Source organism: Periplaneta americana, chromosome 7 (genome assembly GCF_040183065.1).
Source record: "Periplaneta americana isolate PAMFEO1 chromosome 7, P.americana_PAMFEO1_priV1, whole genome shotgun sequence".
Lineage (NCBI taxonomy): Eukaryota > Metazoa > Arthropoda > Insecta > Blattodea > Blattidae > Periplaneta > Periplaneta americana.
The window spans coordinates 20,908,586-20,935,891 of record NC_091123.1 but is presented as its reverse complement, the minus strand read 5'-3'; the positions used below and the strand labels follow the sequence as shown (position 1 = coordinate 20,935,891).

General features: G+C 35.3%; 2 protein-coding genes across 4 annotated transcripts in view; one reads left to right on the top strand and one right to left on the bottom strand.

Annotated features, from left to right (window-relative positions):
- NUCB1 (Nucleobindin 1) overlaps positions 1-13,817 on the top strand; it is a 40,903-nt gene extending 27,086 nt beyond the window's left edge. The window contains exons 9-11 of one of the 3 annotated variants that reach the window (XM_069830391.1): positions 555-632; positions 6,904-7,518; positions 7,612-13,817. In XM_069830391.1, the coding sequence (XP_069686492.1) occupies positions 555-632; positions 6,904-7,518; positions 7,612-7,665 (747 nt within the window). In that variant the 3' untranslated portion in view covers positions 7,666-13,817. Of the gene's footprint in view, positions 1-554; positions 633-6,903 lie in introns of all 3 variants that reach the window. The other 2 variants (XM_069830389.1, XM_069830390.1) reach the window with 2 other exon arrangements.
- A 2,758-nt stretch (positions 13,818-16,575) lies between these two features.
- Positions 16,576-27,270, bottom strand: LOC138702963 (glutamine amidotransferase-like class 1 domain-containing protein 1). The gene is made up of 7 exons (XM_069830399.1): positions 27,057-27,270; positions 26,664-26,740; positions 25,980-26,085; positions 23,594-23,701; positions 21,628-21,725; positions 18,215-18,420; positions 16,576-16,867 (listed from the first exon to the last, which is right to left on the bottom strand). The coding sequence occupies exons 1-7, from the start codon at positions 27,118-27,120 to the stop codon at positions 16,843-16,845; spliced, it is 684 nt and encodes a 227-aa protein (XP_069686500.1). The 5' UTR covers positions 27,121-27,270; the 3' UTR covers positions 16,576-16,842.
- Between the last annotated feature and the right edge of the window lie 36 nt (positions 27,271-27,306).

Below are 27,306 nucleotides of genomic sequence, written 5' to 3'. Positions count from 1 at the left end.
GCAGGAAATAGCTCTGTATGAAAATGAATCCATGTCTAAATATTTCCCATAGACTGCATTTATTTCAGTGCTGCTCATTATAGTAATTGCCAATGGAAGATATACTAAGAAATCTCTTTCTTCAATAAAAGTATAGTTAAACATTTGACGAGCAAGACATTTCCCAATCCAAAAGAATAAATTAGAGCATTTGACAAGTGAAGATATATTGAGATGTTCCTCTATTCAATAGAAAGTGAAACATTTGACAAGCAAAAGTAAGTTCTGATATCCTTTTCGACAGAAAAACAGTAAAACAGTTGACAAGCGAAAGTATGTTGAGAAATTATCCTGTTCAACAGAATTACAAACGTCAGGTGACAAGCGAAAGTTACTTGACAATTCTCTCTCTTCAACAGATTATAAAACAGTTGTAATGCGAAAGTATGTTCAGACATCTCATTATCCAGTAGGGACATAATTTGAAAAACTATCAATCACTTTTTATTTTTTTTTGCACTGGTGATGTTGCGAAGTGTGTAGTGTAGTTTGTTAACACATTGTTATGTCACTAGCTACCGCCCCACCCGAACGGCATGCCCCCACACCCAGGATACCAGCAGGGTGCTTACGGACAACCATATCAGCAGCAGGTAGGTATTCACAAAGCTGCTTTAACATGTAATAAACTATTGTTGCATTTTAGCTATTTTTAGCTCTCATATCAAGTCGTTAATATCTTCGTAACTTCCCAATGTCATCTTTATGCAAGTAAAATAATTGTTTAATCAGTCCTTCGTAAATGGTTACAGTTTATCAGTAAAGTGGAAGAAAAGAAAATATGCACAAATGAACATACTGACTTGTTTAATGAAATGATGATGATGATCACTGAATAATTACTTTGTTCTGTTAAAAGCCGTGAAGTTAAAAATTACGAGAATCAACGAATAATAATAATAATAATAATAATAATAATAATAATAATAATATGTTATTTGTTTATTCAGTATTAATATTAATGTGCTATTGCTGCTCTTCAGTGTGTTACTCAAATTTCTGAAAAATCTATTTGCATACTTACTGACTTCAAGGGGGCTATATTTAATATAATTAAACATGTATCAAACCTATATGCACATAGAATTATTCCAATTCAGAAACAACTAAGTAAACTAAAAGAACTCCAAAAGGAAATAACATTTCAATGGATACCTAGTCATTGTGGTATACCTGGAAACGAGAAAGTCGATAATATTGCAAAACAGGCAACATATTTGCAACCAAGACCTCTTCAAGTGATATCTCTATCCAATACTTTTGCTTCAGTAAAGTCTCATTTTACAAACCTATGGATCAACAATTGGCTCTCTTCTGACAAAGGAAAAATTTTACAGTCTGTACAAAAGAAACCAAATGACCTGGAAATGTACAAAAACTTGCCCAGACATGTTCAAACATTTTTAACAAGAGCCAGAACAGGTCACATTGTCACACAATTGTACCTACACCGATTCCACATTTCTGATAATCCTACTTGTCTGTGGTGTAATAATCATGATGAAGATCTGGAACACATTCTTCTATACTGTCCATCCATAAACCACAAAAGAAGTAAATTAAAATCATCAGTACCAGTTGCAGAAGACACAGCCCTGCAGTATACAGTATATTGACTACACCCCAACTCTGGCTACTAGCAACAGGCATCTATAATGAATACCGATCAAAATACCCCTCATTTCTCGTGAAAAACAACTGAATAGACTACAGTGGACTATAGTGGACTTTATGTTGTCAGCAAACACTGGATACATTAAGAAGATTGATGATTAATGTGCTATTCAACATTGATTTGCCAATAATTGGTTAGCACAAGGATTAATAATAATAATAATAATAATAATAATAATAATAATAATAATAATAATAATATAGCAATATTAATGAAATAAAAAAAGGTGATGATTATGATGGTAATGACAGTAATAATACTGATGGTAAATACTTTACAGTTCTGCAAATTCTAGATTTATAAGATAAAGAAATCAAATTTATTGCTGCACAAGATGATGGCTTTAATACATTTGGAGTCTGGGGAAAAAAATTTAGAATTTTTAGTGTAGAAAAGATGTGACTTCTTATACCTTTCATAGGAACATAAGCTAACATTGTTTATGAAGAATTCCCAGCTTATATTACTTTCAAGGATCCTGAATAAAAACGAGATCTTTGCATCTGGAATATAAATTGTGACACTTGATATAATCACATTTTTTCTCACAACTATTTTTGAAGACATTAGACAGAAGTCTGTATGAACATAACAATATGAATTTCCATTGCATACTTTCTAATTTAGTTGGGTGAGTTGTAACAGAATTCCAGACTATAAATGTATATTCGAGTTTTCATTTCACTACTATAAAGTGAATCAGACATAGAAAAATATAAATTATTGACCGTATTAGACCCAACATACAGATTGCTTGATGATATTATAAAATCTGTTTTCTTGTGAAAATAAAGCTTATTATCAAATAGCACTCCAAAATCTTTAACACAATCTGTTCTCTTAATTTGATTATGATTTAAGTTATGGTGGTCGCAGTAGTAGTAATAATAATAATAATAATAATAATAATAATAATAATAATAATAATAATAATAATAATGTGTTGTTGCAATAGCAGCAGGAGTGATATAAGCAGTGCTTTTTTCTGGCAGAATGTGCCAGAACGGTGTTCCGGCACCTTTTGTTGTATTTTTCATCATGGAACCGAGAATGTGTTAGCAATTATGTTTTTAACATCATTTTTTTTAACTCTCCTTAGACCTTGAAAGTCATAAAAGGAAGTTAAAAACGACAAAATTCTCCTGCACTGGACAATAATCATCTCCCCGTCTGCTATAATATATTCTACAGAGAGTTCCAGCACTTTTTTCTCCAGAAAAAAAGCACTGGATATAAGTAATAGCAGTAGTAGCAAAATGAGTAACCTGGAGTTTATCCAAAACCCATATTGACCTTCTGTCAAGGTCACAGTAAAATTACATCTGGTGGAAGTTGTATATGTAGTATTTGTATGAATATGAATTGGGTTTCTTTCAAAGCAACACAAGACACAGTGACATAAGTTAAACATAAATATCCTGGGCGGGATTTGGAAGTGGATTACATTCACTGTCAAGTTATGCTTTAACTACTTTGTGCACTAACACTACCAGCTAAGAGAATGACAGTAACATTGAAGACAATGACACAGTTACAGTGATGGCATTGATTGGTGATGATGGTGGTGGTGGTAGTGTTGGGGAAGTGGAGGAGGATTATAATATTGATAAAGAAGATAATTATTTTGACAGTGGTGATGACACTTTAAAAGAGGTGATGATGATGACTACAATAATATCTGACTCACAAACAGCCAGCCTTTGCTTCATGTCTCCCCACTTCAATTACTGCTTTGAGCATTTTTATTGTTGAACTTTTTTGTGGTTAATCCAGAAGAACCGCTTGCTTATTAATTATTACATCATGGCATATAGTAGTCTGTAAAGCAGCTGATATTCTGTGTAGCATTTGTATTGTAGTCTGTATTTCGAGTTACTAACAATTTGTTTTGAATTAATTTAATTTGCTTGATCTCCATATTGTAACTTGTGATGCACTAATGAACACATGTGAGTTGATTGAATGAAGCATTTTGACTGCACGGTGATACTTCACTTGATGATAATCTTACAAAAATTAGTAGACTGCACGATTTCACAGATTTCCCATAATTGTATTTGTGCTGACGAAAACTTGAAGTTTCTTGTAAGTGGTGGGAAACATAGAGAAGTTCAACTTACTGGGCAGTAATGGTGCATAACATACTCCATATGGACTGCTCTAAAGTCATTTGTGCTGAATTTTCATTTTTGGGAAATGTAATAGTATTGAGTTACCATGGAAAGAGGTTTCCTGTAGGCAATTTATGTTGTTTTCGAAAGCTCAGCTAAAGATTGTTATATAATTTTATATATTTACACATGATCCATGACTAGTACATCAATAATAATTTTAAAAATCTTATTGCATCTGATAATTTCAAGGGAAAAATTGTTTTGAGACCAGGTATCGAACCTGGGACCTTTGGCTGAGCATGCCAATGCTCTACCGACTGAGCTACCCAGGAACTCTACCAGATCTAGGCTTAATTGTTCTCTTTATATTCACATACTTTAAGTGTGTTGATAAGACGTCAGAAACCCAGCATTGAGTGCACATCAAGATTTATGTGACTTAAATGTGTGGTTTTCTGTTAATGAACAGTAACATGTATTATACGACGACAATGATATCAAATTCGCAAACAGCCAACCTTTGCTTTATATCTCCCCACTTCATGTACTGCTTTGAACATTTTTATTGTAGCTCAGTCAGTATAGTGTTGGCAATTTTATATTAACAGTCCATGAGACCAATATTGAAAAAGTAAAAGTGGATCTTTGCCGATCATGGTTTTTACATTCGAATGAAGCTAACTTTATTTTGCATAAATGCATATTTCGAGGATTTTCCTTTTTAAATGCATATATATATATATTTCTATTTTGCATATTTAAATGCATATATTAACATCTTTCCTTGTTTTTCCCGATTTATCTAATTTAAAAATTTCTCTCTGATAAAAATAATAATAATTTCCAAGAAATATAACAATTATGTGAGAAATAAAACCAATAATTATTATTTAATTACTGTTGAGGTCAGGAAAGTAAGTGTAGATGACAGTGGATACTCGTCCCTAGTATATTAGTTGTGCCATTTTCCACTTTAACATGTGGCTAGCATCCACACCTGTGGAGTAACGGTCAACGCATCTGGCCGCGAAACCAGGTGGCCCGGGTTCGAATCCCGGTCGGGGCAAGTTACCTGGTTGAGGTATTTTCTGGGGTTTTCCCTCAACCCAATACGAGCAAATGCTGGGTAACTTTCGGTGCTGGACCCCAGACTCATTTCACCAGCATTATCACCTTCATTTCATTCAGATGCTAAATAACCTAGATGTTGATACAGCGTCGTAAAATAACCCAATAAGAAAAAAACATGTGGCTAGCTGCTTATCTGTGTACATACTAGCCATGTAAGTGTAATTTTTCAGGAGCCAGAGCGAAAATACGCGTCACCTAGATGTCATTCAGACTTTTACCACTTTTACTTCGATTTCATAGAACCAAAAATGAATGTATTTAGACACCTGCAAGTCATGTATTGTTGAGATCATGAAATTATTGTGAAGACAATACTGCTTTATTATAGATTTATTAATTTGTCCTACTGAATAATATCTGTAATATTGACAATTAATATTTGAGGAGAAAAATTCGCTCCGGCGCCGAGGATTGAACCTGGGTCCTTGGTTCTACGTACCAAGTGCTCTGACCACTGAGCTACTCCGAATTCAATCCCGGCCATACAAGTCACTCAGCTGAGTGCGCCCCTAGTATAATGGCAGTTGACATTGGACATATACGTCAACATATTGCATCGTCGCTGGGTCTGGTTGATCTTCTTTGTTAATGAAATAAGATAAATATCTTAATAATACCAAATAACCCTGCCATGAAACGTTATGATCAGGATGGTAATCTACGTGTCGAGGTAGTTGAGTAACAACACACACTCCCTATGTTAAACACAACCATTTATTTAGAATAAACAATCAAAATAAATTCGTAGCACAGAAAATATCTTCACAGAGTAATGTTAATCAAATCCAGCTAATTACCTTACATAGGCAGGTACTCCTCCTCGCTGGCATCCATCTTGTCATACAACCTTGACATAACCAACACTCAGACACACATAGCCGTTACACTCAAATTGGCCACCCCTCAAACGTCACACAACAATGGGTGCCTTCATTGTGAATTTCATATTCGTCAAATTCGTTCTGCAATAACTAAGTAAAATGTAAACCAAAACCAACTCACTGAACTCCTTGTAGTTTGTGGTAAACTTTTAGTTATATCACAGCTAGAGAAGGAATAACATCACAAAACTCTCCGCTAAACTCCACACGAATATCTTCTGCGATACACCCGCAGGTTCCCACAACTTGTTCGGCTACGGTGCTGCTAGTAGAACTATCGAACCCCATTCGATCCCCGGTGTACATTCGAGCCCGTGCCCTTCGATACATTCACAACTGCCGGCACACATCCCACCCGAATGAGTCCATCCACCAGACTGACGCTACAATCAAAAGAAAAGCTCGGCGTCTCTATCTTAACCAATCAGAAAACGTAATGAAAAATACTAATTTCTCCCCAGGATATCAACCAATCAGCAATAAATACTAAATTCTCCCCAGGGAATCAACCAATCACTCGCCAGCCATAGGCTAGGCCCTTGTTTTCAACTCATCACAGATTACAAGAAAGAACACCATAGACTACGGAAAAACAGAAAGGTGAGAGGAAAGAAGCCATCTACGAGAAGTAAGAAGAACTAGATCAGAAGAGAAAAAACTAAAGCCATCTATGAAGAGTTAGAATAATTAAAACTAACAGAGGAAAGTATAAAGATAGAAAAATGTAAAAGAAATAGAAAGGAAAAGAAAGATGTGCCGAAATAAAACGGCACAATATATGCCTAACTTGGAGTCAGGCCACAAAGGGAAACATTGAAGGAGGAGGATTCGGTCCGATACTGTGGATTGAATTCGGCGTAGCTCAGTGGTCAGAGTGCTTGGTATGTAGAACCAAGGACTTGGGTTCGATCCTCGGCGCTGGAGCGAATTTTTCTCCTCAAATATTAATTGTCAATGCTGCTTTAGTCGCGTCGCATCAAACAGATCATGGAAGATGGGGAAAGAAAGGGGAAAAATAAAATAAATCTGCATATGTTATAGAAATGTTGCCTTGTATTTTCAGTTCCCAGCTCATCATCCAGGCATGCAGCAGGGTCAACCAGTTCACCCTGGCCAGGGATATCAAGGCCAACAATACGCTGATCATCCAAACCAGATTTCACAAGGACAGATGTACCCTAACCAAGTTCACCCTGGTCAAATGCCACAGGGACAAATTCACCCTGGTCAAGTCCCTCAAGGCCAGATGCACCCAGGTCAGGGTCAGATGTATCATGGCCAAGTGCCACAAGGACAGATTTACCCCGGTCAAGGTCAACCTGGACAGATGCATCCTGGTCAAGTTCCACAGGGACAGATTCATCCTGGTCAGATGACACAGGGACAAATGCCTCCTAATCAGGTAGCACCTGGCCAAGTGCCTCAAGCACAAGGACAAGTACCCCAGGCACAACCTGGTCAAGCACCACCTCAGGCACAACCTGGACAGGTACCTCCACAGGTACAAGGAGGTGAGGTACCTCCACAGGCACAACCAGGCCAAGTATCCCAGGCACAACCCGGTCAAATACCTCCACAGGCACAACCAGGTCAGGCACAGCCAGCTCAAGCACCTCCACAGGCACAACCAGGCCAGGTACCTCCTCAGGCACAAGCTGGACAAGGAAATCCTAGCAAGGTACAAAAAGTGAATATTCAGCCTTTGCCCAAGCACGTGCGACAGCCTGTTGGTGAAATGAGGGAGCCTATAGACGTGAACAAACTGTTGCAGGATGATGGAAAGGCAGACAGCAATCCTCCACCCCAGGTGCAACAAGTTCGCTAGGCTGGGCAACAGGCACACAGCATGAGGAACGACAGTATTGTATCACGTTAGATAAGGGTATTACAGTGAGCGAAATGTTCATACATTGAGCTCTAAGGTCAGACAAGGCTTGGAACATAAAGTATGCCATATTGTACCTGAAGAAATGTAAAAAAAATAAATAGTAATATGAGGATCGTTTCAAAAGAAATGCACAGGATGAATAATTTCGAGGGAAAAAATTGTTCCGGGGCCGGGTATCGAACCCGGGACCTTTGGTTAAACGTACCAACGCTCTCCCAACTGAGCTACCCGGGAACTCTACCCGACACCGATCCAATTTTCCCCTCTATATCCACAGACCTCAAAGTGGGCTGACAACCGTCAAGCAACCAACATTTGAGTGCACACTAACTCTGTGTGACTTTAAATTGTGGCTTTCTGTTACATACAGTGACGTGCATTAAGCAAATTAAGCTTTCAGGAATAACTCCCTGTAAAGTTAATTTGAATAATTTCACGTTACAGAGTTCCCGGGTAGCTCAGTTGGGAGAGCGTTGGTACGTTTAACCAAAGGTCCCGGGTTCGATACCCGGCCCCGGAACAATTTTTCCCTCGAAATTATTCAAATTAACTTTACAGGGAGTTATTCCTGAAAGCTTAATTTGCAAATGCACAGGATGACACAACCATTGCATGCATGATGCAATACTCCCAGGTTTCTCACCAGCTGTATTTTGGTATTTGAGGCAAACAATGATCTTTAGTTTCTTGCCATATCATTTTACATCACAAAGCAGTTAATGTTTGAATTGGCGCATGCGGAGGAATAAGGTATCATGAGTAAAAACAAGACATAGCTCTTCCATACTCAATACTCTCTTGACTTGTGGAAATTGTTATTATTGTTTGGCATGCATTTTCAGGCCCAGTTTATGCAGGAAATTATGGTAAAACTGAAGTGTGACAGTAGTGCCAACAGGCAAACGATTTGTCAAGATGGCACTGACTTGATTGTATGCAATTATGTCTGCTTCAATCTACGAACTTTCCTGTGGAAATTTCTTAGATCTAGCAAAGCAGAGGTATTTGAAGCCTCAAATATCTGATTACAATTTTTGATGAAAGACTCTTGATTATACATCCAACATCCATGCAAAATAATGCCAGCGTGCACATTTATTTTGAAATGATCTTTTTACTTAACCAATTATACATCATCCACTGAGTTTTGTTAGTGGAACTATGATGGAAACTTAACATCTTTTTACAATCTGATTTGACAGTGCCAATTGCACACGACATAGCATTTGTACTAATGCTGAACGGCATCTCACATAAGTTTGGTTCTGGTATGCTGGTGGTATCAGCTTTTTTAATTTGAGAAATGGATAGAATTTAAGATGAGCAACTCTCCTTTCATGCGCCCCACACATTTAAAATGTTTATAGGATTATACAAGTCCTCAGCTACACTGCAGGGTTTCTGCATAACCATGCTGTGACCAGTGCCAAAAAATTGTTTCCAGTTCATTGATTCTCTCTCTGAATGGACTTCAAACATACTCAGTGATTCAAGAGGTTTTTTGTGAAATTCTACGTCGTGAAAGATATGGTTATTTGGAACAGAACGTATACTGTATTTCATCACATAATCATTGCATTTTTTTTTTTTTTTTGGTGTGAAAATATACGGTACGACCATTATATGAAGAAGAAATTAAAATGATAACGATTGGTTGCATCAACTTTCATTGATCAGCTTCCATATAATGGACACATGTGCAAGCAAGCAGGGCCACGTTACGTGATTTGTAGCAGGAGAGGAGAAGGAGGGGAACCAGTATTAGTGTGCGACACTGGAACTGTAACGTGAATAACGCTTTAAAAAATAGAAATTATTGTGGTGTTATTGAATAAAAAACACTTTTTATTGACCAAAACATTCACAGTATAATTGAATCACTGGTACATCTGGTACACTGAAATCGATATTATCTACAGGACCAATCTGCGGAAATATGATTAGTCTAGGCCTAAAAAATGTATCTGAACACTAGTAAACAGTCACCACTCAAAACCAACAATTGTACTGAGCTGAAGGCATTTATGGCTATTGACTTGGTGCTAACTTCTCTCGCACCTCCACTCCATTCACTTTAGTCAGCTGCCACTACTGTTTCTCGCACATTCGACCTTGAGCGTAGAGGTACTTTGTGTTTGTGACTACTGGATTGTTATTTGAAGCTTTTGCTTGTATGGCGGATTTCGAGAATGTTAGAATATTTCAACTGTAATTATTTCGGAAACTCTTCCAAGTAATGAATTTGTTTACTTATTGTCCTTATTCTAAATAACGTTATCTTTCATGACCTAGCATTTCATAAATTTATTTTGAATCACATGGAATACATGAGTGATATTCGACCATATTTACTGCTCTGTTCTGCAGATTAATTTTTTAATCACATAGACTTAAGAGTAAAGACACCAAACCATACGATTTACATCCCTACTGCTACTAATGCTGACTGTCTGCTCCATGGAATAACATTACGTTACTTTAATAATATATAATTTTTAAAGTAGGGAGGTCCTTACATGTGAGAGAAAGCCACTTATGTTTTGTCTGGCTGAAAATGGGATACGCTACTTTTTAATTTATTTTTCAGGCATTAAATGAATCACAGTTTAAAATTGAAGAAAAGTAGGTTGGAGAAATCTAAAATCTCAGCAATGCCACTCTCTGAATGTCGTTGATTGCTTCGTCCATAATTATGAGAGAGTATTACAAATTGGTAACATTGCAACTCTGAAAAGAACATGAATCTATAACAGAAAGTGTTGCCGATGCTGATCTTATTTAAACTGCTGTTACACAATACATCTGTTTTGTTCAGCATTTCTACTTTTATTATCAAATGGATGCACACTGTTTCCAACCATATCTTGTAGTGTATTTACATATTTCTTTACGCGCTTGTTTACATCATGAACAAACTTATGTGAGATGTACCTTAGTAAAGACCTGTCATCTCCATATGGTCCACTTCCAAGATTGAGTAGTTGAAGTCAATGGATTTTAAATTCAAAATCGTCTAACACACAAAAAAGATAAAGTTTTTGGGCTTATAATTTTTTCTTTTGCTTCCATAATAAGAGAGACAGATGTGCAATATAATGTTTATTACTAAGGTGCTTCCTTTTGTTTTCTCAGACTTTTATATCAGTATTCTGTAGGAATTCTTAATATTACGCAATATTCCAATCATGAGAAATATCAGATAGAAGAGTTGCTGTCTCACAGAGCATGACTTACCTCGTGACAGCTTTTAAAATCATTTATAGCTTATGCTGTAGATAGGCAGATGCATTGTTTACATTAAACATCGTGCATAGCACGACAAGGAAAATGACTCCAGTAAGAGAGTTAGGGGTAAGTAATTTTCCTTATTTGTATGGAAGTTCACACAGCATCATATAAGACTCTGGTTACCTTTCTTTGGTATGATAATAGGATGGTATTGATTAGGGGTGAAAGTTAGGACTGAATAATAGAAGCACATTTCAGCCTCTAAAAAACAGCTGAAAGCAAGATATTCCTCTCGAGATGTTAAAACAGATAGCAACATCTGCAATACAAGATCGTTTTCCTTCAGAAGAATGGCTTCGAGTCTATACTGATGGATCAATAACAAAAATGACAGTAACTCAGGAGTAGGTACACAGTGCAAACTGTTTTGTCTTTATATCTCTGGTGGGAAAAATCAGACAAACTTAATAGCTGAAATAGATGCTACTCAACAGTTAATGCTAAAAATGAACACATTGAAGAAACTAGTATTTCAGGTCGATTCCAAGCTGTAACAAATAACACCCAAAATCAAACAACCACCATACTTCAAAATCACAAAGAAAATTAAAACCTTACAAAAAAAAAAATAATATTCCAGTGGATACCATTACACTTTGAATACCGAAAACAACACAGCTGATCTACTTGCCAAAATGGGAACTAAACGACAACAGTAAATTATAAAACTTGACAAGGAAAGAAACTACTGGAGCCACCGGCATAGCTCAGTCGCCTAAGATGCTTGCCTGCCAATCCGGAATAGCACCCTTGTTTTTTAAGAACAATATTTAAATTTACAATTACTGTTGAGAATGTATTCTGTTTGTAATGGGATACTGTATCACGTTTCCTATGGAGAGCTCGTGCTTTGTATTACCAAGTTGACATTAATTTTTTGTGTATATAGTTTAATATCACCGAGTACAGTGGTGTTGTGGTTAGCATGCCCTCTATTCGGGAGGTCTGGAATTCGATCCCAAAGGCCAGCTATCCTGACTTCGGTTTTTCGTGGTTTTCCAAGTCCCTCCAGGCAAATGCTGGGATAGTACCAATCACAAAGGGCCACGACCCGCTTCTTACACAATTCTATAAGACCATGACAAACCTGCCATCTGTCAAATAAGTAGCACACTGACTGACGACACTGCCTTCTGTCAGAATATAAGAGAGACAGATGTAGTGGGCAAGCTACAGAAAATGTGGAATTTCTGGAAAAGAAAAAAGTTTAATATCACAGTCTATGGTAATTTGTTGACATGCAATTCTTCATATCCAATTTCTCTATGGTTGGTGTCAAAAAGTGAATTATTTTATTATCTTTTCTAGCAACTACTAATCAGTTTTGTGAGGAAGTGTAATAATTTCTCATATATGGTTGTCACTGATTACATACTTCTAAAACAGATTTTTTCTCAGACGTAGTACGACATTTTTGTGCATATATAACAGACTGATAGAATGAAATAAAAATAATAAAAATAATTCTTCAGTAGCCCTTCAGAAATGAGAGGCTAAATAATTTTTACATTTAATACTATTTCCCATAATAATAACTGCAATTTACGGAATCATTTTATGGCTATAATAACCAAATTAAATTATATCAATCATGAGTTACTAAGAGTTACCAAAGAAGAAGGTTATTATGTAAAAATGTACAGTCATGTAATGGACCTGTTGACTGATTTCAGACAAGCTTTTGTTATTTTATGTACATAACAGACTGCCCATTCTCATTTTGTATTTTAGAGGTTTGTGGTTCGATTTTTCCAGTGTCGTAAAAATGATAAAATTCAAAATATAAGTTACTGAGACACTTCCTTATTTTTACATAATTGTCAAATCATCTCATGGATGCTAACTGCTGTTTTCAAAGCACAGCCAAATTAAGCAATATGAAATATATGTTACAATATAAAGGTGAGTAGCTGAGGTGCTATAGGATTACTAGTGCAATATACCATTAATGATGTATAGGATTATTAGTACAATATACCATTAATGATGTATTACGCTCTTTTCATACTAACATTTCAAGGAATTGGAGTTTGGCTTTACAAGAACAAATTTGATTGCAACAGTAAGAATTTGAAGGTTCCAAAAGTCAACTTTCTCCGAACAAAATCTATGTGACTTTTCGACAGTCTTTTATTTTCTTACTCTTTCGTAATTCCAGTGTTCAATATCTCATAAAACTATTAACAATATCGTATAATAAAGTTTGACTGTATGAAAGATAAAAAAAAAGCTTTCTCAGGTGAAGAAAAAGTCAAATTACATGACTCCAGACAATTTTTCAGTTGAAAAAGATAGAGTTATTTGTAAACTAGCGACTTTTATTCACTATATTGTGTTGTAACTATGTAGAATATACTACAATATTGTATTTTAAGACGAACATTGTTGTGCAAGAAACACTTTAATGTTGAACAGTCTCGTCTTCTATATACGTGGTCTTAATGTACCATGATTCCTTCTGTCATAGATCTGTTTCTTATATCTAAACTCTGAAGAATAAAAAATAATAATTATAATAAATTGGTGATGGGATATTAGTTTACATAATTTCTACATAATAATAGCAAGAAAAAAAAAAGATCTGATTTATCACACTGACTGGATGTAGAGTTTTATTCAGTGACAGGCCAATGTAATCTCTCACCATGTGTTTGAAAGTACAGTTTTTGCCTCTCTTTGCTGCTATTGGAAGTGGCTGCCTAAAATAACTGATAATGAAACTGTATATAAACTTGGTTGTGAAGAAATGTGGCCACCGGCTGTGTACATGTTTCAAAGATAAATATTGTAATATAATAGAACAGTCTTCCATACATTATTTATTTATCTGGTGTATTTTAAAAACCTTCCCTTCCATTACACATATTGTACCGAAAATAATGGATCTATTAATGTTGCTGTAAACAGAGCCCTAGGAACATACAGTCTCCCCTCCAAAAAAATGGCCCAGCATTCCAATAGCTAATATACATATTTTTCCTGTAACTTCATCCCTCTTAGCCCCAAATATTTTTCTAAGCACCTTATTCTCGAACATGCTTAACCTCTGTTCCTCTCTCGAAGTGTGAGTCCAAGTTTCACAACCATACAGAAAATCGGTAATATAACTGTTCTATAAATTCTAACTTTCAGCTTTTTTGAGAGCTTCTCAACCGAATAATAACAGGCATTTCCCATACTTATTCTGTGTTTAATTTCCTCCCGAGTATCATTTATATTTGTTACTGTTGCTCCATGATATTTGAATTTTTCCACATCTTCAAAGGATAAATTTCCAATTTTTATATTTCTATTTCATACTACGAGGCATGTTCTTAAAGTAAGTTCCAAAAGGATGAAGTAAGTAAATGGGAAGATATTTACAAACCATTTTTGTTGCATTGTATTCCCCACACTTCAATTACTTCTCAATGTAATCTCCATCATCATTGAGGCATTTATCGAGTCGTGGCACAAGTCTATCCCCTCAGTGTAGAATTCGCCTGCCTGCAAAGTGAACCATTCCAGCACTGCTGTTTTCACTTCATCGTCGCCATCAAAACGTTGACTACCAAGGAACTTCTTGATGTGCAGGAAGAGAAGAAAGTCACTCGGAGCCAAATCCGGGCTGTAGGGGGGGGATGGTCAATTTGTTCCCAGCCAAATTTCGAAAAGATATTTTGGGCGTCACGAGCTGTGTGTGGCCATCTCCTGACCATTCCATCACTAATGGTATCATCACCATACACCTCACAAAGTTGACGATGAGTGTCAGCTGGTTTGATGTTTCTCGCATTCAAAAAACGGATAACAGACCGCACCTCACAGTCGGCGGGGTGCTCGATCACTTTAAACATTTCAACTGATCACAACTAACCACACACACGGACTGAAGCTCTGGAACTGCATGCACAGCTTGCCTGAGGACTGAAGAAGAAAACACGCATGCACAAAATAACGATTGCAGCGATGTGACGGCTATAATTGAAAACGGAACTTACTTTAAGAACACGCCTCTTATGTTCTGGTCACGAGACATAACCATATACTTTGTCTTTTGGAATTTACTTCCAACCTATCTCTCATTTGCTTCAAGTAAAATTCCCGTGTTTTCCCTAATAGTTTGTGGATTTTCTCCTAACATATTCACATCATCTGCATAGACAAGCAGCTGATGTAACCCGTTCAATTCCAAACCCTCTCTGTTATCCTGGACTTTCCTAATGGCATATTCTAGAGCAAAGTTAAAAAGTAAAGGTGATAGTGCATCTCCTTGCTTTAGCCCTGCAGTGAACTGGAAAAGCATCTGACAAAATCTGGCCTATATGGACTCTGTTGTATGTTTCACTGAGACAGATTTTGTTACTGTAAGGATTGCTGCTTGGAAATCAGAATCACTCTATTCTGGAATTTATTGATTCGATTTAAAAAGTTTCGAAGTGATGCATGGATAGATTCTAGTTCTCCGTCAAAATTTGTTGTTTCATATCAAAGTGGTTTATAAAAGAAAACCTTTCACTTGTGGCCCCCTCCTTCAGCACCTTTATGATTTGGCATTAAGGATTCATCCGTACAAATATCCTGATTGGGGTATCTTGTATGGATTGTTTGCAGTGGCATAGTTTTCATTTGGTCCAAAGTTGTATAATTTTTTTTAATTTCTTCTTTCAGGATCAAATAGTGTTCTGTAGATACCAGTACTGAAAAAAAAAATTGTTTATTTAATGACGCTCACAACTGCAGAGGTTATATCAGCATCGCCGGTGTGCCAGAATTTTGTTCTGCAGAAGTTCTTTTATATGCCAGTAAATCTATTGACATGAGCCTATTGCATTTAAACACACTTAGATGCCATCGACCTGGGCCAGGATCGAACCCTCAACCTCGAACACAGAACCCTGCGCTATACAGATTATGCTGCCAAGGCCGACACTGGTACTGAAAGGAGTGGGTTATGGGGAGGTTTTCTTTTCTTTTACTGTAGAAATGTTTGATTGTTGTGTCAGTGCTGTTTTTCTGTTTGAAACACATCTTAATTTCAGTCATCCAAAGCTTACTATGATTAATGACTTCACCATATTAACAAAGTGACCAGCCTCATGGTCTAGTGGTCAGAGCTTCTGGCTATAGTTCATGAGGTCCCGGGTTCGATTCCCGGTTAGAGCACAGGAATTTTTCCTTAAAGGGGATTATTCCTGTGTTCGTCCATGGTCTGGAATTTAGGTTAAGTTTAGATTTAAGACCTCTCCTGGCACTACATTATCATAATCATCCTACCACATCATCGGGGTAATATAACTCCGCCTTCCAGGCGCCCCAACCTCAGAAGTGGGTTACAACTAAGCCACAGCCAGGAGAGAAGATCAGAAATGTCGAAAAGACAACCTGATGGCATTGGATTTACTATATTAACAAAGTGTGCCCAGATTTCTCGCATGTCAAGCACATAAATGTTTCATATGAAAAGTATGATATTTAAGAAAGAGTTTGGTCTTTTCCAGCCAGTGTAGTATTATAATTTCCATGACTTTTGGCATGTCCGTCTAATATGATGGAAATGGATTTCTAATGAAACACAAGTTTGCTTTATAAATTGTCATAAATTATTCAATGCAAATTAGCAAATATACAATATCATAAATAACACGATCAAATGATAAAAACTTTAGCTCTTCATTGCACAAAGCAGTTTTCTCTCATTGTCCAATTTAAAATATACAATTCAATCTTCTTTCATCTAAAGTCTTCTGCTGAATTCTTCCATCACTGTTGGGTTCGAAACTAAATATGTGGAACAGTCATTCTTTCTCCACGGAATGTGATTCACTATTCTTCCATTAAGAGTTCCTATTTGCTGCTGGATTTCCCTTGCCTATAAAACAAATGCAACAGTCACTTGTTACCATACAGATTAATAATAATGAAGATATGTGATATATTTTCTTCTGTCAGAACGTACATAACAGATGAGAGCACAGTAGTGGCTTAGAATCTCACCTAGATCACATTTATTTTCTGAAATGTAATGACTTGTAATGTCAAATGGAGTTCTGATATGTTTGACCTTGCATCATGTAAGTTCCATGGTCTGTCCATAGTTTAAAAAATACAACACCTCGAAAAAATAAGATGGAAGAGGATGGACAAAGAATAAAATGTATAAAAAATAAATTTCCTATCCTAGCTCCACCAGAAAAAAAAAAAAAGGATATGTCCATTATTGAATGTTTATGATATCACTGTTTTAAGATTGTTTTCAATGATGTTAATTCCAGAAATAACACATCTACTATGTAGGAATTTAAAAAACACATCCCAGTGTTGCGCTGTAGTTTCTATAGCATACAGTATACAGAGTGTTTCGAAATTCCCATTACAAACTCCTAGGGCTTGTAGAGGGGAAATGTTTTCAATAGGAACCCATGTCTGGAAGTGTAAAACAAATTCAAATCAAGTGTTTAAATCTCCCACTTCGGCCTGTTTGTCAAGCTGAACAACAAATGCAAAGTGAAGTAGCACAATTGCTTGACCTTCACGATCGCCAGATTTAAATTCACTCGACTTTTTCCTATGGGACCACATGAAAAGCAGTACTTACGAGATCACTATGGAGTCAGAGGAAGATTTGCTTGCACGAATTGTTGTTGCTCCACAAGAGATTCAACATACAATACGTTTTTGTGAACAAGTGTACCAGAACATGATTCGCTAGTGCAATGTTTGCAGTAAAGTTGGTGGTTGCCACATCATGCCACTGTTGTAGTGGACCACGATGCAGTGCAACAAACAACTGAGTGAATGCTCGCAAAAACGGGCTAACCATAATTTGAAGAAGAGAAAAAATTGACTTTTGAGTTTACGTAGAAAAAAATTGTGAATGTGAAAAATTAACTTTTTTTTTATTGTTTCCTTAACAATGGACATTAAACACGTTTTGGTTGGAACTGGTATTACATCAGTACCTCTCTTTGACCCAGCAGGAGGGGGAGATTTAAACACTTCATTTAAATTTGTTTTGCTTGTAGCACAGAAATGGTACATTTCCAGACATGGGTTCCTATTCAAAACATTATCTACTCATTCCCCTCTACAAACTGTAGGAGTTTGTAATAGAAATTTTGAAACACCCGGTATATATATTGTACATTGCTGCCATCAAGGTAGTAAACAAAACTACTGCAGTGCATCAAGTCATATGCTTCTGACGAGCTATACATACCTCTGATTGCAGAGTAGAACTAAGTTCTGCACAGCTGTAAGTGTTGATGCTTCATTCTGTCCAGTCACTAGGTGTCTGTCTACGACGACATGGACGCTGTCGGGCTCACTGGATGCAAAACTTGCTCCGCGATCTCTCACTGCATCCTCTGGAATCACTGTCAGATCTGCGAAGTCTGGCAGTCGAGCCAGCTCGAACACTGACGACTGAAAAGAGTAACAGACTGCTATATGATAATTCTTTATTTATCTCTGTTATATTACACTAGTGGCTTGTGCAGCAAATACTGCTGCAAACTAAGTTCGTTAGACGTTCAAATAAAACTTAGGCCAAATACTTTTTCTTGAACCTATCCAACTTCAGTTTTTGAGTTTCAACGGGAAAACGCAAGTATCAATGTCAGGACAATAGCAGTAGCTATTTCAGGTCATTGTGGATTGTAGGCAAAAGTTAAAAAAATGTCAGGTTTGCTAAGCTTTCGAACAATAGCATTTTCGTATAGCTGCTGCATGTAGTACTTGAAATGTAGAGCGTAAAATCATTTTACCCTACTAAGAGATCTTGCTGAAATGATCTGGAGACTACAAAAATTTCTAGGCCTCTTATTTTATCAGTAAGTAATACCTTTTGATCTTTCCTTAGGAACTGTAATTTTTGCGCTCTCTCGAGCCAATACTGAAGACAGTGACACATATCAATATCTACACTACACCGTCATTAAATATATGAAAAACACCCAACCCCACTGGGTTAATAAGTATAAAAATATTTGATTTTTAATAACAATATTATTATCTTACTTAAATTTTGTAGTTATATATAGCAGTCACTCGGTAAATTATAGAAATGAAGATCTAAATTAAGATATTCTCTACATTTACTTACATAACCTCAAAACATTTCACTTTCATATCATCAATATAGCATCAATATTATGTACAATTAATGAAACATAGACGCATCATGATATTAACTATAATAATATTTAATTTCTAATGGTAATAATGTCATCAAACCACCTCAAGTTTCGTAGATTTGAATATCCAATACACAGCTGTACTCACAAAATTATACACTGCAGAATCAGTTTTTAATAACAAATTGAATTGAGCTCTAAATATGTCGGCAATCCTGCAGGTCATGGCCTTCGTGTAATAGCCTATTGTTTATTGTAGTGTGTGTTTTGTTCTGAAATTCAATCAAGTCGGCTGTGATTCAATAAAATTAGTTCTCAAAAATGACAACAGATGGATTTTGGAAAATAGGAAAATTATGTAGGAAAATTGACATTTCACTGAAAACTACTACTTTTCCGAAAAACTTTGGGTTCCAAGCTTCAAAATGAGGGGCCATTTATTAAAATCCGTTCAGCCGTTTTCCCGTAATTTCCATTACCAGTTCAAATTATATATATAGATTCTGATGAAAAAGTAACTATATCTAAACTTATAAAGGGTAATATTTCTTCTGACTATTATTTGAAAAATTTTCAATATGAAAACATGTCACACAATTTTAAATTATAGTCTTTTTGAGGCAAACCACCATAAAAACAATAATGTAGCGAGAGTTTTCTACATCATATGTAAAAGCTGGTCCACAATAAACTGGGAACGAAAACCAGAACAAGACCGGGAAGCGGAGGATGATGTGAACGTGAAGATTTTTTATTCACAATAAACTGAGAACAGAAACGGCTATACATATCGATGTGTACCTATGCCAATAACAATGTAAAATCTATATAACCCATTCTAATGTTATTTGAGTACAATACGCCTATAACTGACCAATGACGTTCTCTCATGAGTACAAGCCAGCCAACATGAACACAGGTTAACCAACTTCAAAACTTATGGCACGGAATATTTAAGAATTCAATTCACGTGGCAGTCTGATCACATATAGGCTACACGTAGCATATACTGAAAGTGATTCTACTGAATTTCAGGGTTAGTTACAAGCAATGGATAAAGAAGAAATTAATGTCACGGCCTCCTGGCTACAAAATATACGACGACCAAATAGTTTTTTGATAACAGAATGAATCTAGTAGGCTGTGATCGAAAACAAGAACGGCAAAGTTAAAAGTTCGCCATCCTTCACGTTCCCGTTCCTGGGCTCCGGTAAGCTTCTCGTTAATTGTGAATCACATTTAAATATATGTATTTTAACAATTTCTCCATTCTCATTCTCGTTTCCTTTTGTGGTTTATTGTGGATCACCTTAAATAAGTAGGCTATTCTGTGCAATCTTTGACAAATTCATTTGTTCACTGAAATGAATTATGGGAGTTATGTTTCTTAAATCGGCTAATTTGTACTAGTCACAAATTGACAACCAGAACAGGGATATTGGAGCACTCTTATTCCTTTAAAAATTTCTGCAAGCTTTTCTAGGGACTTGTCATTTGTTTAACAATGATAAGAATGATTGTAAACCAAAACATAATTTTACTGCAGAAGATTAAAGGAATTATAACTGACGCATTTTCACCAGATAATAAATAAAAAAACACGCATATAATAATAATAATAATAATAATAATAATAATAATAAAGGTAAAGGTAAAGGTATCCCCGTAACATGTCATGAAGGCACTTGGGGGGCATGGAGGTAGAACCCCATGCTTTCCATGACCTCAGCACTAGAATGAGGTGGTGTGGTCGGCACCATGCTCTGACCGCCTTTTACCCCCGGGAAAGACCCGGTACTCAATTTTATAGGAGGCTGAGTGAACCTCGGGGCCATTCTGAAAGTTTGGTAACGAGAAAAAATCCTGTCACCACCTGGGATCGAACCCCGGACCTTCCAGTCCGTAGCCAGCTGCTCTACCAACTGACAAATTGTAATATATAATACTATAACCTGTCCACTGGCCATGGGAAAATGGTTGTCAACAATGAATTTAGTATAATTATGCAGAAAAAGCTATTTTAAATTATCGCATAATATGCGTGAGAAGGAATGTGCTCTTTACATGACAGCATTAATTTGATAAAATTAAAAAGTAATATGGCCGGCAATAATTTTTAAATGTAATAATCCAAAACTCTGCCAGTCAGATCTTTAATAAGCATTAATATGTGTGCTGAATTTGGAAAAAAAAAAAAAATTGGAATAATATATAGGTACATAAGATTGCTGGAGAATGGAAACGAACAAAAACATGCATGTGTAAAGTAGCCCTATATTATGTGCAAGTATACAAAATTATAATCTCGCTTTAGTTACTTTTCTTTTCGGAAACAAAATTAAGAACCTCGTTAAAAGCATGCAATATTTAATAATAATAATAATAATAATAATAATAATAATAATAATAATAAGGGTTCAACTAATATAGTTTCAATAATAATAATAATAATAATAATAATGAGGATCTGGTGGTATGAATTCATGAAGACACTCACCCCTGTCAGTGAATATGTCTTCAGTCCCCAATTTGAATTATCTTCAGCTTGAGCAGATAACAGCCCTGCCACCCCAAGACCAATGGCACAAATCAACTCTAGAAGTACAAGGCAAACATTTCTCACAAAGTAAATAACGGAGATTCGGAATTTTAATATAGGGTACCATGGCCAGCCTCACGGTCTAGTGGTCAGAGCTTCTGGCTATAGTTCATTAGGTCCCGGGTTCGATTCCCGGTTAGAGCACAGGAATTTTTCCTTAAAGGGGATTATTCCTGTGTTCGTCCATGGTCTGGAATTTAGGTTAAGTTTAGATTTAAGACCTCTCCTGGCACCACATTATTATAATCATCCTATCACATCATCGGGGTAATGTAACTCCGCCTTCCAGGCACCCCAACCTCAGAAGTGGGTTACAACTAAGCCATGGCCAGGAGAAATGTCGAAAAGACAACCTGATGGCATTGGATAAGAAAAAAATATAGGGTACCATTTAAAAAAACAAAGTTTACTGTCATATTGTATGCTTGAACAACTAACTTTTTTCGAACACTGATATCATATTGTGTGATTTATCTCCAATAGCTTTTGTATAAAACTTTTTTTTTTTTTTGTAAAATAAAAATTTAGAAAGTTATTAACAATATTCCATACTTATTGTTCATTCTGTATATCAGAATACTAAACATAAATTTAAAATGTTATAATACTCAACAAGTTTCGTGGAAGTTCTTATAAACTGAAGTGAAATATGAGATGCATGCCAGCATGTTGCATTGATTGTGATGCATCAACAATTGCCCTACATTGTGTATTTAAACATTTGACAACAACCTTAAACACAGACGTCCATTCTGTGAGGATACAGTGTCCTATTACTAAGCTCGTTGCAAACCTCAAGTCAATCCTTTTCAGGGTTAACACACGTTCAGTGATAATATTAATTCTTACATAACCATACGTCATAATACCACAGTCTACTATATACAGTTGCAAAGCTCAATATGTAGTAAAAATGCAAACATGGGTAGTTGCCCACCACTAGGATCGCTACCATCACCTCATCATTGCAGATCTCTCTCCTAGTAGACAACAAAATATGTTACACTTTCATTGTGTTCTTTTGGAAAAATTAACACCTTCCTTCCATTATTGAAATATTAAATGCATAAAGTTAATTTATTATTTTAATGAAGTATATTAAATTCCACCATAAACTCGAAGATACCTGCAAGAAATAGGTTAATATTATTTTTGTTTGTGCAAAACGAACTGAAATTTACTATAATCGCTTCACTCATTCAAGATTATAGCGATAATTAACTATGAAACCAATAAATATTAATTTGCATTTCCCTTTACAACAATAATAATGGAAATATGAATTAATGGAGTAACTTACGTGTACCGGTACTTGTAGTGTAGGCTTACGTAGTTAACAAAGTGGGATGAGGTTAAGCAATAATAATCACACCAGAATTGGAAATAAAACGTGATCAATAAATTTTATTGTAACAGGCTTTTTCTACGTCTCTAGTAAAGTAACAAATAAAAATAACAACAAAATTAACAGCTATAATTAAAAACATATCCTTTGAAAAAAAAAAAAAAGGAGGCCTAAGCAATAATAATCCCACCAGAATTGAAAATTAAACGTGATCAATAAATTTCATTAAAACAAACTTAATTTTTCTACGTCTCTAGTAAAATATTATTATTACAATTATTGTATTTTAGCCATTAACATTTTCATTACAACCAATAACGAACATTTCACAAGTATCAATGTGAAATACGCAACGAGCTAGCACTCGATGCAAATACGACACAGTCCAAAGTCGAACATGGACAGTCTATTGTTTCTAGTTGCTAACAGCTTGGAGCGCTTTATCACGAGATTTGCAAAAAATCACCTCAAGCTTCGCGACTGTATATAGTAGACTGTGATAATACGGACAATTCTTACTCTTATCTCTGATGAACTGTAATATAATCTGTCCTAAGTCCCTGTTGTTTGCAAGGTCTACGGCTGCTCCTGGGGCGTGAGGAATCAACAAGCAAGTGTAGCGGTTTGCTGGAAACAAAACAAATTAATCCTCATTCAAGCAAAGAGTACATATTCTACCATCATCTCTGATTTGTCTGAGTCTACAGATGCGCTGTAGGGTACGTTAGATGCTTCCAAATGCATTAACCACAAAATGCTTTGTCCATCAATGAATGTGCCAGTTCTCACAGTTGTCTTCTTAGCCAAGAATCATCTCTGTCACTGGTTCTCAGTCAATAAATTAGTATTAAATTGTAATAAAACTAACATAATTCAATTTAAATCCTGTCCAAATTCAACGTCGCAAATTTCTAGCGCAATAATTAATAATAGATCCCTATTAGAAACAACAACAACCAAATTTCTTGGCTTAAAAATCGATAATGTGTTAAATTGGAAAAATCATATTAAAGAAATTACCCCCAAACTAAATTCAGCTTGTTTTGCTATTAGATCTATGCAAAAGATAGTAAATATCAATATCTTAAAAACAATATACTTTGCATACTCCCACTCGGTAATGAGTTTTGGAATAGTATTCTGGGAAAATTCCACAGATAGCAACAGTATATTTCTATTACAAAAAAGAGTAATTAGAATAATAGTAGGTGCCAAATCTAGGGAATCGTGTATGGCTATTTTCAAAAAACTACAAATAATGCCCATGGCTTGTCAGTATATCTTTTCATTAATAATTCCTCGTATGCAATCGTGAAAACTTTGTAACTAATTCAACAGTTCATAGCATAAATACACATCAAAAAAATGACTTTCATATTCCATCGGCAAGTCTATCATGCTATCAAAAAGGAGTGCGTTATATGGCAGTAAAAATTTTTAATAGCCTCCCTATCGATATAAAAAATGAAACTCAAAACATAAAATTATTTAAGGCCAAATTAAAGAAGTACCTAATTTCTCACGCCTTCTATTCTGTAGGTGAATTCATGACATTCAATAACACTTCATGAAATTGATACTAAAACTTTGTGTTGTACTAGTAGACTATATTGTAAATCTCGTCTATATATATTTCATCTAGACTGTGACTATAAATTAAGACTTTATAATAGTATTAAGTTTTTTGACTTGTTCCATATTCTAGCTGTAAGCATGTATGAATACCATGGAATGTTAATAAATACAATACAATCTCAACTTGTCAAACTTGAAAGGGAAACCAAAGCAAAAGTTTATTTGTGCCAAAAATTGTGCCACACGGTGATGATCCATTAATAGCTTCTGCCCCAATATTCTGAAACTTAAGAAGTTGTATTGCTGGTCAATGGAATAAAACAACAAGCACGCAGCCTAGCATGTGGGAGGGAAAATGGATCACAGAATTGCATTTTATGGCCTCATATTCAACTCGAGAAATGTCTTACTATATATTTCCATACCCAAGAAACAAACTTAATGTAACAGGCTAAAATTCCCTGTGTATGTTGGTATTTACTGACTGCGATTCAGTTTTTACAAAGTGACACTCTCTTTTGCCAGATGATTATTAATGATAGCTATAGGCCTAAATGAAGCTACTTTTGATGCATTTTCTTTGATTGATATATCAATCTTAAAATGCTAGTTTTAAAACGTGAAAAATAAATCAGAAATTCTGAATTTCTACAGTCAAGCAATAGAATTTATTGAATACTGAATTTTCAAGAAAATCAGATACTGTATCTATTAAAATTTTTACATTTATGTAGTATTTAATTGCCAATGCAAATGCATCAGCCAGTATTTTTACTGTAACAGATACAGGCCTATGAGTTCTATCTGTGACTCTTAATTTAAAAATTATTTTATCACTTGCATTCAGAAGCTTTGCAACTAAGCATAAAACTATTGTAACTTAGTAACAATTATTGTAGCTTAGTAAAAATGTCATTAAATAACAATATTTAAGAGTTATTACGAAAACAATACTAAGCAGTAAGAAAGAAAATCTAAAAAATGTCTTTATCAATAGGTAGGCCTATTTGTAATTGTTGGCCATGTTCTGTCAGATTTTCTTTTTTGTTTAAGCATTGGTCTTTTATGAAAGTAACTACCGGTACTGGTATATTACAGCTTTAAAACTCAACGTATGAAAAACCAACATAATGTAGTTTTGTGTATAATGATACAGCAATATGTAAATTGTGCCAATCTATAAATTTATAAAAAAAATAATAGCCTAATCTGCTACAATATAATAAAAATTCTTTCTCGATCTCAAGATGAATAAGAATGTAATATGTAATTACAATAAATACGAATTCTGTTTATGAGTTATCGGTGGGGTATGACAGTGACTACTTACGGTCAATAATCTCCAAGCTGAGAGGTACAGCAAAAGGTTTTGTACGAAAATCATTCAGCCATCGTCGACTCTGGTCATCTTGATTAATAAATTCAGGGCTCTTTCCCTTGAATAAACAGGAAAAAAATATGGATTAAAACAAAAATCAACGTTATAAAGACAGAGCAAAGGGAAAATCTAGCAAAACTCATTAACAACCCAATGACACTAATCACACACTAATGCCTGGTAAATTAGTTTAATAGTAATAAAATAAGTAATAATATTAATAATAATTGCAGCAACACAATTTCTCATCATGGTCTTCATCTTTATTTAAGACATTCATATATGTATGCACCAAATGTTATTTTTAAGGACAAAAACTGTGGGGGATTGAGTCTCTTAAAATTTGTTAAGCCTCATAAACTAGTACTCAATAATCAAACATAGCGGTAATAAGCTATTTTCTGATTGATAGGTCTAAGTTAAATAAAGTACCGTACCTACTACAAAAGTTTTATGTTAAAATTAATATTGAGTCTTAAGCTATCAGTATTTTGTCACTGATAAAGTTGGAGTATACAAGACTTTTAATGTTAAAATATATCGAAATTTGCAGATAGTGAGGTAGGCTTAGGCAAAATTTAAAATCAGATGATAATATCAAAATCCTTAGCAGAACATCAACTATGACAAACTTACTCCAGGTGTGGCAAGTTGAACTGTGAAAGCTGAATGAGTCAGAGTGAAGCACTGAATGAACGACTGCGCAGATACACCTATAATCAACAATATGAAGACTATAAGTTAGTGTTGGTTAGTATATTATGTCAATACAATAGTCCACCCTGGTTTCATGTCCACACTCCTATAAATAAATCAAACAATTATAATGAATTACGACATAAAAGAATTGTAAAAATGTGCGAAATAGTCAATTTCTCATCCTACAAACCCTCATATATTTTGGAGTTGTTTTATTACTAAAAAAAACTGGTATATTAATTAAATAAGATTTTTTTTTTTTCATTGTGACATTTTCCATCTCATAACAAACAATTCCTAACCTAAAAGTAGCTGTCAAATTTTACACACCTTCCTTGCAGCTTGGTAAGACGATAAGACAACTGTGACGTCCACCACTGGAATTAACAGCCATTTCTAAAAAATATTTCCAGTAATATTTATACTAACTGTATGTTTACTTTCGAATATTCTCTTGCAAACTAATTGCCGGCCTCCTGTTCGAGTACGTACGCTCGTCTCTGTTTTGACGAGATGCGATACTAGCGCTCTGCAATTTCATGCGATATTCGATGGAGCATAATCATAAATAAATATAGAA

Excerpts from the sequence above, each read along its gene's own strand:
- LOC138702963 (XM_069830399.1), bottom strand. The coding sequence starts at position 27,120 with ATGGCTGTTAATTCCAGTGGTGGACGTCACAGTTGTCTTATCGTCTTA. Across the intron at positions 21,726-23,593 it reads ACAGTTCATCAGAGATAAGA|AGTTGATTTGTGCCATTGGT; the intron begins GTAAGAATTGTC and ends TTGTACTTCTAG. Across the intron at positions 16,868-18,214 it reads GTTCTACTCTGCAATCAGAG|GCAAGGGAAATCCAGCAGCA; the intron begins GTATGTATAGCT and ends TTTGTTTTATAG.